Source organism: Hyla sarda, chromosome 1, assembly GCF_029499605.1.
Source record: "Hyla sarda isolate aHylSar1 chromosome 1, aHylSar1.hap1, whole genome shotgun sequence".
Lineage (NCBI taxonomy): Eukaryota > Metazoa > Chordata > Amphibia > Anura > Hylidae > Hyla > Hyla sarda.
This window is the reverse complement of record NC_079189.1, coordinates 529,427,930-529,441,438: the sequence shown is the minus strand read 5'-3', so window position 1 is coordinate 529,441,438 and position 13,509 is coordinate 529,427,930. Positions and strand designations below refer to the sequence as shown.

The following is a 13,509-nucleotide window of genomic DNA, read 5'->3' as shown; positions in this document are numbered from 1 at the left end:
AATTATATTTGCGCACTATACTGGTGCTTTCTACTTGAATGCCAGCATCTACTGCAGTCCCGGTATTCTGCTATTAAACCAGGAGGCTACGGATGAATAGACTGAGCAGATGCTAGAATTATAAAGATGACCTTTAGAGGAGTGTTTCCCAACCAGTGTGCCCTCCAGCTGTTGCAAAACTACAACTCCCAGCATGCCCGGACAGCCAAAGGCTGTCCGGGCATGCTGGGAGTTGTAGTTTTGCAACAGCTGGAGGCACGCTAGTTGGGAAAAACTGCTTTAGAGGGTGGGAGGCCAGATATATGTGTAATACATATTATCCACAGTAAGCGTTTCAGCAATGGCTGCCATCTATTGAGGCTCTGTGTTAAACAGAACAAATCCCAACCGAAATGTCCCTGTTCAGTATATACTGGAATGCTGGCAGCAGTATTTATATCTATTAGGACTGCCCAAGACTGGAATGTCTGATGAACAACAAAAGAGGTGACATGTCGTTCTGCTCCTATTACACTAGAACTTCCAGTACTAAAGCAGCAACCAGTTTATAGTCACTTAACCAGCAAATGGTCCAAACCTGTGGTAGAACAAGTCGACCTCTTCTAGCATTTTACATAGAAAATTAAGCATACACAGGGGTGTGGTGTTTTGCATTGAGCCAGATGGCATGGCTGAACGTGTGCCAGGCACAGATTACTCATAACAACCTGTTCACGTCAGAGCTGCCAATGGCTCCGATACACATCGCCTCTTCCAAAACACTGTTTCACAGACATTGGCAGCCCTTACAATGTAGTACATTACAGATACAAACACTGTCCTCTCCTAGAGTAACTATCTGACTTACAAATGTACTCTTCACAATAACAATGGCCTTTTGGGAATGGTGGGAGTTGCTATTTCACAACAGTTACAGAGCCAGACAATGGAGAACACACATCTACACGTCGGCCAAATTAATAGAAAAAAAAAAAATGTAATCTTATACACGTATATCAAATAACACTAAATACACTTTATTTTACAAGAAAAACATGTTCTTATAAAAATATTTGTAAAATTTATATTTTGTTAGTGATTGTTTGGCCAATTTCAAGCATTTAAAGGGGTACTCCACTGGAAAAACAATTTTTTTTTAATCAACTGGTGGTAGAAAGTTAAACAGATTTATATATTTACTTCTATTTAAAAATCCTAATCCTTCCAGTACTTATCAGCTGCTGTATACTACAGAGCAAGTTCATTTCTTTTTTAATTTCTTTTCTGTCTGACCACAGTGCTCTCTGCTGACACCTCTGTCCATGTCAGGAATTGTCCAGAGGAGGAGAGGTTTGCTATGGGGATTTACTCCTACTCTGGACAGTTCCCGACATTGACAGAGGTGTCAGCAGAGAGCACTGTGGTCAGACAGAAAGGAAATTCAAAAAGAAAAAAGACATTTTTCTGAAGCATACAGAAGTTCATAAGTACTGGAAGGATTAAGATTTTTAAATAGAAGTAAATTTATAAATTTGTTCAACTTTCTGGCATCAGTTGATTTAAAAAAATTTTTTTTTTCCAGTGGAGTATCCCTTTAACCTGTAGACAAGCTCCTTACAGTGTTCAGTCATAGAGGCATTGCGTGCCCAAGCTGAGATAAGTTCTTCTTTAGTTGATACTTGTTTGTTATGGATCTTTTTATTTATTTTTTCAGATCAGGCCATGTTTCTATAGGATTCAAGTCCAGGCTGTTGCTTGGCCAAGGTAAAATTACAATGCCATGATCCTGACTTTATGACCCGTGTGACATGGGGCACCACCATGCAAGAAGATAAAGCCTCCAGTCCTTGTAAATCTCTTCTTCTGCACCCAGTCACACGGCCGAGGGATCAGACATTGCTCTAGTACAGAATTGTATAGTTGCCGTTTCATATTCTTTAGAATGTAGAGCCTGTCTGTCCTACAGATGATCATGACGCTCCATACCATGACATGGATAGGTACTAGACTTGGACAATACAGTTTCTCCTTATTTGTTCTCCAGGCTGTCGTCAGATATAATAATCGCTGCTCAGAACAGTGGATGATGCTTTTGTCACATAATCTATAAAAGTAACCAAAAATGTGCAGAACAATTGTTTTGTTTGTATAATTTTTTTTTGTTTACCAAATCAAACAATATATGCCAATAAGATTCAATATTTCTCACTTGTTCCCAGGCTTCTGTTGACCAGTTTTTATACTGTTTAGTCCAGTCGAGTCTTAGCCTTCATTTGTTTAGTCAGTTCCTATTTCTTTAAAAGGTTGGTGGGCTTGAAGTCTAAAATCCAGAAGTCTTTGTTGAACAGACCTCATCTTATTAAGACTCCATGTTGTCCCAGCAAGCTCTGCAGCTGTCTGCTGGATGCTCTGGGATTCTTTCGACATTCCCTGATCAAAATAGAGTCATCTGGAATTGTTGTTTTCCTTTTGCCCCCACATTTACCAGAATGTCTGGAGGACATGGTTCATTGGCCCGCAGTTTCTTTTAAATTTGGCTGACAGATGTTGCCGTACATGGACCATATTCTGATATTCTATCAGCAAAATTTAAATGTAAGCACAATTTCATGTCACAATGGTGGTAAAGGGACACGTTTTCTGGAGGATCAAGGTCAGAAATGGAGAAAAACCAAAAACAAACAAACAAACAGCAATTGATGGAAGAACGTATCTCAAATTGGGCATGCAATGCCTGTATGACTGAACACTGCAAAAACTTGCCCATCCTATGCTCAAATGGTTAAATCCTTGCTATAAGCCAAAGGGTAATTTACAAAACATTAATTTTACAAATTTTTCTTTAACAGCATATTTAGTGTTAATAACAGTATTTTTTTTTTCTGATAATTTGGCCAACAGTGTAAACAAAGAATAGGTAAATTCATCATGTAAATGCAGTGCTATGCCTTCAAAATGCCTATTTTTACATGAATGTGTTTCCTTAAAAACCTATTTACATTGTACAGTATCTGTGTTGCAGATTATTGGTGCTCCAAAATCTGCCACAAATCAAGTGAATGTGAAGGAGCACCATCATACCAATACATGAATAATTTAAAATGATGGAAGCTTTCAATAGGTCCCATATAAAACTTTCCTATAGTTTTGTCTGTACCTCCCCATATGCAGACTAAGCTTACCATAGTTACAGACAGAAGATTCTGTGTCTGGCAGACTCTTACTTTCTTCCATTAGTTCTCCTTCTTTGCCCTGACGTACATTGAGTAGGTTTGCCAAACGTAGGGAATGGTTAGTGGTCTGTGGACTTCTAGATGTTGCAGAACTACAATTCCCGTCTGTCCAGGCATGCTGGGAGCTGTAGTTTTGAAACCTCTGGAGATCCACAGATTGGAGACCTCAGGGATAGATGGAAGGTAACATGACCGTATGATCGGCTGTTTCTACGGAGACATATAATGTGCATAGGAGCTTAAGGAACAAAACTGTGCAAAATGTTTGGAAAAAAAGAGAGCAAGTCCAGCTCACCACCAGAGCCGCCGTGTCTCGGACACGTGTGGACCAACACGTAGAAGATAAGCAAAGGAGAAATAGGCGTCCAGCACTCGGCATGCGGTAAAAACGACAGCTTTATTCTTCTTTAATAGGACACAAACACTGCAACATGAACAATGGTGACGCGTTTCAGCGGAACAGGTCCGCCTTAGTCATACCAAAATGTGCAAAATGTTTAATTCACAGATATTGCTAAATGTTTTTTTCTTTTTTTTTTTTATGTATGCACTGAAAGAATAAAAAAAATATTGCTTCAGTAGGAGACAGACTACTCTGCCTGATAACCATTTATCCTAGCACTGCTGTAAACTACAGATGAGCATAACGACTGTCACTTAAAAAGGGCTTACCTGATGTAATGGAAAATGTCCCCAGCCTGCCTAATAAAATAAAAACTAACTCACCTTCCACCATTTCCTTTTAGCTCCAGTATAAGGGCTGGTTTCTGGCATCCCAGAAGACGCAGAACATAGTATCTACAGGCGGAGAAACTGACAGTGGGGCTCGCCAAACAGTGGCCTAGTAAGGACACCACTGTGGTCAGTGATTGGCTGAGTAGTACTGTGATGTCACGTCTACCGCTCCAGCTGGCCAGAGACTGGGCATACTGATATGTCTCAGCAAATGTCTCAGCCCCTCAATGCAAGCCTATGGGAGGGGGCGTGACGACCGTCACGCCCCCTCCCATAGGCTTGCATTGCTGGGGTGGGACGTCACGATACACCGGCCCTGGTTGTCGCTAAGATGTCTGATCCCGGGGGTCCCCAGCGCCGGGACCCCTGCGATCAGACATCTTATCCCCTAAGCTGTCTAGGGGTGGAGTACCCCTTTAACTTACTGATTGAGATACCTAATCACTTCCTCCACTCCTGTAACTGGGAATACCATAACAAGGTACTATATGGCACTATACTAGCTGCCATACAACAGCATGGGGCTAACATTACTCTGTTTACCTGCATGAGGGTGAATACAAAAGAAAAAGAAGGCTTTTTAAGTGAGAAATAGTCACATGTTCCTTGAGCCACTGTGTTACTAAAACTACACCCTTTTTATTCTAGTCAAATTTAAATTACTGTTAACTTTCATCTTTATATTATCAAGCAAAGAATACAAGGCACAGCAAGGTTTTCACTTTGGTCTGGATCTATCATGTGGCATTCAACCTTAAAGTCACTCTGGGTTAAAGAAGTAAAAAGGAATAAACATAGGCAGCAGATCGTCTGGCACACAGAAGCCAGCATTTAGATGTGCGGAACTGATTAACTTTGGAAGCTTATAATAATGGAGCATATTAAGTTAACTATCCGGATATCTTAAGGAGAGATCACTGGTCAGCTCTGTCTGCAGTTAATGAGTAGCATTCCTTCTAGCTGATTATACAGAGAATGTAGAACAGAGAATTGTGGGAATTTGCAGGGCAAATTACCCATCATCAGAGATATGACATCCAGACAACATGGACGTGAGGCCTACTACAGCATAGAAGCCCTCATTATTACATGCTATAAACCGCCAAATGGGAAGGGGTTAGTGAGCGATCCTCGGGGGTCTGAAGCTGGCCAAGTACAGTAGTCTGCTATTAATAATTGAGTGGCATCGCGCACACCTCTCCATTGTGACAGGAGACATGAGACCTCTGTTCTCAAAGGGGTTATCCAGAATTTTTATATATATATATATATATATATATATATATATATATATATATATATATATCTCAACTCGCTCCAGAAAGTTAAACAGATTTGTAAATTACTTCTATTAAAAAATCTTAATCCTTTCAGTACTTATGAGCTGCTGAAGTTGAGTTGTTCTTTTCTGTCTAAGTGCTCTCTGATGACACGTGTCTCGGGAACCGCCCAGTTTAGAAGCAAATCCCCATAGTAAGCCTCTTCTACTCTGTGCAGTTCCCGAGACAAGCAGAGATGTCAGCAGAGAGCACTGTTGCCAGACAGAAAACAACAACTCAACTTCAGCAGCTGATAATTATTGAAAGGATTAAGATTTTTAATAGAAGTCATTTACAAATAGTAATTTACAAATCTGTTTAACTTTCTGGAGCCAGTTGATATACAAAAAAAAAGTTTTTTCCTGGAATACCCCTTTAAGATTACAGATGGAAGATATATGTTCATTATTAGTGTTGAGCGAACTTACAGAAAATGCGGCCAATTCCAAACCTAGCAGTTCGGCCATTGATCGCTTTAACCGCTTCATACATTAACGCTGCCTTCAAAGTTCTCTGGAAGCTTGCAAAATATGTACAGAGTCCTAGGAGACCTAAGACTTTCTTGCAATACTTTATAGGCATCCGAAGAACTTTGATGGGTGGAAATCCACAGTAGAACCATCAGGTTCGGGTTCGGCCACATTTACAGTAAGTTCACTCTACATTAGGTGGGACAATCCCTTTAAATAATTCTTCAGGGGATGTTGCAAATGATAAATGATAAACTTTATGTAATTTATGTAAAGTATCCTGTTAACTGAAGTAATAGTCCAATAAATCTCTGTATAAGTGCAGGATAATCCAAATCACTTATCAGATTTAGTCCCACCCTTTATTCACATATAGATTTCATGAAAACTTTAACATGCCCATTGTATTCATTTCATAGCGTTGATACAACAGCAGTCAAAAGGAATGCCAAGTATGCCGTAACTTAACAGTAACCATCTGATCTGGACAAGCATAAGGGAAAAAAAAAAAATACTTATAGCAAAACTTCACTCACATGTACTGTGCCCAAATGACATTATTAAAAAGGTAAATTGTTGCTTAAAAAAATGTCCGAATCAGAGGCCGTTTAAACAATGAACTGTGGTGTCAGTCCTCAGTTTAGTCTGGTCTTTTACAGCAAGCTTCCTATAAGAATGTGAAGAGTCCAGGGACCAGATGGAAACTCATAAAAGGCCTACAGCAGTGGTCTTCAACCTGCGGACCTCCAGATGTTGCAAAACTACAACTCCCGGCATGCCCGGACAGCCAACGGCTGTCCGGGCATGCTGGGAGTTGTAGTTTTGCAACATCTGGAGGTCCGCAGGTTGAAGATCACTGGTCTAAAGTGTACTCCGGTGAAATTTATTTATTTATTTATTTTAAATCAACTGGTGCCAGAAAGTTAAACAGATTTGTAAATTACCTCTATTAAATTATCTTAATCCTTCCTGTAATTATTAGCTGCTGAATACTACAGTGGAAATTCTTTTCCGTATGAAACAGAGAGCTGTCTGCTGACATCATGACCACAGTGCTCTCTGCTGACATCTCTGTCCATTTTAGGGACTGTCCAGAGTTAAAGGAAATCCCCATAGCAAACATATGTTGTTCTGGACAGTTCTTAAAATGGACAGAGATGTCAGCAGAGAGCACTGTGCTCGTGTTGTCAGCAGAAAGCACTGTGTTCCAAAAGAAAACCATTTCCGCTGCAGTATTCAGCAGCTAATAAGTACAGGAAGGATTAAGATTTTTTAATAAAAGTAATTGGCAGCCTCCCAGTTTGACTGGGAGAGCATCGTAAGAGTGCCGTAACAACCTGTTCACACTGGTGTGGTGCTGTGCGGCGTCCGTTGCTGCCGTGGCGCCGTGTCTGCGGGGAGGTGCGACCCATGGACTGGTTTGAGTGGCATTGGGGCCGCTCTGCCAGTGGGTCGTTCTCCCTGTGGGCACTGGTGTCGCGGCGGTTGTGGTCGCCGCCCAGTGCTACGCCATTTTACGCTGGGGACGTTAGGGACACACTCTAAATAGGTGGCCTTGACGTGGCGAGTGGACTTTGTACTTTTTGATCAAAACGTATATACTAACAACCTGTTAGTTTTTGAAATTATGCTGAGAAGCAATTAGATCATTGTGAAAGATTGTAGATGTACAACCATGTCTGTTTTCTACCTGAATTCTCATAATTTACAAATCTGTTTAACTTTCTGGCACCAGTTGATTTAAAAAAAAGTTTTTCCCTGGAGTACCCCTTTAAGGAAAGTGGTTGGACTTCAGTACTGGGTGTGTGTAGACTTCACACAAGGACAGTAATCAACGACATACTATTTTGTAGAACTTTGTATAACTGGTTATTAGTTATTTCTAAAGCACAACTTTGACATTAACTTTTAAAAGTACCTAACAGTTTTGCTACCCCTGTATATAAAAATGTATCCAAATCTGTTCCGAAAGGCCTGCACAGACTTTAGGTTACGTCCCTACAGAGGGGAAGATCAATATAAAACAGCTTTTTGCAGAAAAAAAAAAACATATTAAAAAGTAACATCCTGATTAGTGTAAGGTGCCCTATAAGCCTATACCAGCCGATAAAGATGGCATTAATCGGTTAATAGATTCCCTTTAACCCCTTAAGGATCAGGCCCATTTTGGCCAATTTTATTTTTGCATTTTCGTTTTTTCCTCCTCGCCTTCTAAAAATCATAACTCTTTTATATTTCCATCCGCAGACCCATATGAAGGCTTGTTTTTTGCGTCACCAATTTTACTTTGTAATGACATCACTTATTTTACCATAAAATGTACAGTGCAACAAAAAATTATTATTTATGTGTGAAAATTGAAAAGAAAACCTTCGATTTAGCAAATTTTGGAAGGTTTTGTTTTCACGCTGTACACTTTACGGTAAAAATGTTTTCTTTATTTTGTGGGTCAATACGATTAAAATGATACCAATGTTATATAGATTTTACATTTTGTACCGCTTTAAAAAAAATCTAACTATTTTAACAAAATTAGCATGTATGAAATTGACATATTTTGGCCACCTATAACTTTCAAATTTTTCCGTACGGGGCAGTATGAGGGCTCATTTTTGGCGCCATGATCTTTCGTTTTTATCGGTACCACTTTTACTTATATTTTACTCTCTATAAATTTTTTATACATTTTTTTGGGAATAAAATGTGACAAAAGAGCAGCAATTTTTTATTTTTTATAAAAAATTTTTACACATTTACGCTGTTCACCGTACGGGATAATTAAAAATATATTTTGATAGTTCAGAATTCTACGCACACGGCAATACCAAATATGTTTATTAAAAAAAATTACGCTTTTTGGGCGGTAAAATGGAAAAAACTGATGATTTACATTTACATAAATGTACGTAATGGTGCGGTGGTAATGTTGTAGAGAAAATATGCAACATACTTAAAATACAAAGTTGAAGAACTTGCGGCGGATTTGCAACATTACTACAGAAAATCCAGATTTTTATGTCCATATTGGGAAAACATGCAATAAATCCTCAGCACTTCCAAAACAAACTTTTTGCACTTTTTTTTATGCAGCCTGTGGACAGATTTTCTACAAATTGCAGCCCTATTTCTGCTACTGTAATACACTATGAATTTTCCCCCATTCCAATCTGTGGCAAAAAATCTGCAGCATACACGCCCTGCATGAATGGGTTCCAGGGTTCTATAGGACCCTACCGTACCAACAGACATAATATTACTAAGGCACCATATGACCGCACACAGTGCCCACAACTCCATAGTATCAAGTAACAGGGGCTCTGTATCTCCATATAGCTTCCAGCACACAGATCTGGTACGCTCATGGGATCTTGTAGGACATTATTAATGTAAAGCTGTGGAAAACGCTAAGTGCAAGAACAAAGAAAGAAAGAAAAAAAAAAAAAGGTAAAAATGCAGAATTTCATTTTGTTAAATTTGTTGAAAGAGGGTAAAACCTGTTTTTTAACAATAGACAGACACAGACACATAAGCAAAAATGACAGAGATGATGGGAAGCAGTTGTGTTTCATTTTCCAGTTGAAGAACACCTCTCCATTAATTTTAATAGGAAACAAATATGAGATTAACTCTGGAGGACAAGTAGTAATGCTCTCCCATTTCCTCCGTTCTGTAGACCTCTCTATGTATGCATTTTGTGTGTTACATGTTCTCACCTGAGCAGTCTCCGCCATCTTCTGTTCAAAGTCAGATTTAACAGCAGCATATTTCTCTACACAGGTCTTATAGCTCTCTGTGGCTTTTTTTGCTTTTATTGCAGCCTATAATAAATGAAACAAATACAAAAATGATAAAATACCTGTCGATAATATTATTTGATAATGTGCTCTATCACATCAGGAAATTTCCCCTTAAAATATACACAAAAGATCTAGAAATGCATCTAAGCCCCAACATCCTATTCATCGATTACATCTTCTGCATGTCAACCTAAGATAGCAATTATTACAGTGTCCATTAAGGATATCACCCAGCTTTCCACAGAGCCTGTACAGCATGCATCAAAGGCATGTTATGTAAAGTATTATTAATTGTATTTGGAAGATAAAAACATCATAAAGCATTTAATTACCCCACCTATAGTAAAAACAAATTCTTTGCACAATGGTCAGACATGGGCGTGACTACAAATTCACAACTTTATTGTTGTAACAAGGGTGGAGACAGAAATACAAGGCTTACATCACAGCTGGGTCAAACCATTATCACTTATATAGGGGCACTGAAAAACTAAATCTGCAATGAGGTCCTAGAAACAATCATGATGACTGTTTACACGTTCATCACAAATATACAATAGAAGGAATGCAGGATCCGGATTGGCAAATGTTAACATTGAGGTACAGCAGAGGTCTGACAGGCTAGTTTTAGGAGAGGAAACTGTAAACCTATTAGCAAAGAGGAAAAATAAATTATAATATGGAGTTGGAGATGTATTGAGCTTTTTAACTTGATTGATAGAAGACTATTTTCCTAAAGTGGCCGTCATTACAGAGGTCGCTATTAAACTTTTCCTTAAAGGGGTACTCACACCCTAGACATCTTATCCCCTATCCAAAGATTAAGGGATAAGATGTCTGATCTCGGGGGTCCTGCCGCTGGGGACCCCCGCAGTACCGCATGCGGCACCCACCTGTTTTTTGTGCAGAAGCGCTGGAGGGTCTTAGTCGTGACTACGGGAAAGGAAGTCCGTGACGTCAGGACTCCGCCCCCGTGTCATGTCACGCCCGTCCCCTCCCCTCCCATAGACTTGCATTGAGGGGACGGGCGTGACGTCACACAGGGGCGGAGTCCTGATGTCACAAACGTAGTCGCGACTCAGACCCTCCAGCGTATTCGCACAAGAAACAGGTGGGTGCCGCATGCGATACTGCAGGGGTCCCCAGCGGCGGGACCCCCCGAGATCAGACATCTTATCCCCTATCCTTTGGATAGGGGATAAGATGTCTAGGGTGGGAGTACCCCTTTAATCCTGTCCAGCAAATTAGATACATTGTAATAAAGCCTCGGCAATCATACTGCTGCATGACTAAGTAAACTTTTTACTGCATGGGTTGTCTCATTATGGCATAGGGACACCATGTAAAGAGTTCTCAAACCTGTAAGAATGGCTCCCACATTATTTTGCAGGAGCAATTCTGGTCCACTGGGGCTTCTCCTGGTGAAGCCATCTGTATTCTGCAGGTACCAGAAGCCGGATTGGCGAGCTCACATATAATTAGGATGGTGATAGAATGCCTTTAATGCATGTGGAAAACCTGTGTCAAATCTTTAAAGGCAAGAAAACTGGTTATCACCAAGAGACGGATGAAACTGAAACCCCAATGCAAATTACAGAAAAGTCAGGCAAACCTGCTGGAGTCAACTATATTAAGGGTTACTGGGGCCATCTCTAACTGTACCCTGACAAATGATGTCAAGGAAAGAAAAATGGGGCATTAGGAATTCCAAATCCTGACCTTTTTGTTCTCTTTAAAAGGTTAACAGCAGCTAAGTGTCTGGCAGCAGTTTAGTCCCCTCTCCCATTGATATACACTCTGTGGGGGACATGTATCAAACATTTTACCCCTGTTTTGTGTGTATTTTTTTGTGGAGTGCCATCTATATTACGCATGGATTTATTAACTGCGTACTTTTCCTTTACACCTAAACTTTGCCGCAAGAGCTGGGTTTTTTTGCGCAAATATAAACCATCTTGGACTTAACGTAGCGAGATGCTCTAAATCATCAATTCTGTTTTCCAAAGAGTGGATTGAGGAGATTACTATATTTACCCGCAATTTATGATGAAGCTCATTGCGCTTGATTGATAAATTTAGCGCTTCTGCGCATAATTTAGAATTCAGGAAAAGGGGTAAACTGCTTCTACCATACACAAATAATGATACATGTCCCCCTGTATGTGTATTGGTAGATCGGGAGCCAAATGACTGTATAGACCTGCTGCTACTGAAGGTGTATGATGAGCAACTTAAAAGGGGTACTCCGGTGAAAAACTTTTTTTATTTATTTATTTATTTTTAAAATCAACTGGTGCAAGAAAGTTAAACAAATGTGTAAATTACTTCTATTTAAAAGCCTTAACCCTTCCAGTACTTAGCTGCTGTATGCTACGGAGGAAGTTCTTTTCTTTTTAAATGTATTTTCTGTCTGACCACAGTGCTTTCTGCTGACACCTCTGACTGTCTCAGGAACTGCCAAGAGCAGGAGAGGTTTGCTATGGGGATTTGCTCCTACAGTTCCTGAGACAGACAGAGGTGTCAGCAGAGAGCATTGTGGTCAGACAGAAAATACATTTAAAAAGAAAAGAACTTCCTGTGGAGCATACAGCAGCTGATAAATACAGGAAGGATTAAGATTTTTAAATAGAAGTAATTTACAAATCTGTTTAACATTCTGGCACCAGTTTATTTAAAAAAAAAATGTCTTCCACCGGAGTACCCCTTTAACATAGCAGAACTAAATTTAAAGGGGTTGTCTGGGACTGACATAATATAGAGCAGCATTTTTCTTTTAGGATTACACAGTCTTCAGATTCCTGGCAGCTCGAAGAAAAGCACTACTACTGCAGCGGAACAGTTTTCACTCATTTAGAAATACCTTTCCATCCTCTAAAACATGGAAACTGATAGAATGTTCCCAAAACATCCAATAGTCTCTGGTAAGATTATTGTTTATAATCATGACAAATGTGCAGCTAGGCTCTTGAGCATTCCTAAAGTATCAAGGGAGATTCCTGCCAACAGCTTGCAAAGGGTTGCTATGTTGTCCGTTGACAATCCACATATAGGAGACATTTGGTGGGAATATTTTTTATTTTTTTTTGTGTGTGTGGGGGGGGGGGGGGGGGGGGTATATGTGAAATATCACCTGGAGACATTACCTTCTCTATCTCTTTCGGAGCTGCTCCTTCCTTCTTCAACCGCTCATGTTCCACACATTTGATGTTGTAAAGTTCCTTGGCTTTTTGCAGCGATTGTGTAATACTCTGGATGTTCTGTACGGCCTCCAAGGTTCCAGATACTTCCTCCTTCGTCTGCCAGACATAAACAAATGGAAAATGCTCTTTATTAAGCATCCAATAATTCTTAACGGCAGTCGATAAACCCATGCACGTTTACACAACACAGACCTTCTTATGTGCTTTCAGCTGCTCTTCTCCATATTTCTGAAGATCTTTAATAAGGTCCTGCAATTTTTTTACAAGTTCTAGATGACAGGTGGCGAGCTTTTCCGTTGATGTTTTAAAGACATCCCAAACTGGCCCAAATGTTCTAAAATACAAACAATACAGTTACATCATAGTCTTCTGTAAATGACAAAAAAAAGTATGGAGGAAAAAAATAAATAAAAATCCCACAACACTTAACATACCCGAGTTGTGTACAGTTGCTGGTAGACTTGGCAAGCTTTGTCATTGATCTGGAGTATGCCTCTTCTATTGAGGATCTATACAACAAAAAGCACATTAAAGTGGTTATCTGACTTAGGCTGGGTTCACACCACGTTTTTCAAATATGGTAACCGTATACGGTTTTCCGCAAAAAAACGTATACGACCGTATCCGAAACCGTATGCATAGAGAATGCATTGTAAACAGTATTCCAAATGTTGTGTACGGTTGCATCCGTTTTGCCTCGGATACGGTTTTGCCGATTTTTCAACCGTAGGCAAAAACGCTGTCGACCACGTTTTTGCCTCCGGTTGGAAAACCGT

General features: G+C 39.8%; 1 protein-coding gene across 1 annotated transcript in view; it reads right to left on the bottom strand.

The window, feature by feature from the left end:
• The window catches only part of FCHO2 (FCH and mu domain containing endocytic adaptor 2), a 145,574-nt gene that overhangs the window by 94,792 nt on the left and 37,273 nt on the right, over positions 1 to 13,509 (bottom strand). The window contains exons 3-6 of the mRNA XM_056539861.1: positions 13,168 to 13,242; positions 12,926 to 13,067; positions 12,677 to 12,829; positions 9,450 to 9,554 (exon numbers count right to left, since the gene is read on the bottom strand). Coding sequence (XP_056395836.1) covers positions 9,450 to 9,554; positions 12,677 to 12,829; positions 12,926 to 13,067; positions 13,168 to 13,242 — 475 coding nt within the window. The remainder of the gene's footprint in view (positions 1 to 9,449; positions 9,555 to 12,676; positions 12,830 to 12,925; positions 13,068 to 13,167; positions 13,243 to 13,509) is intronic.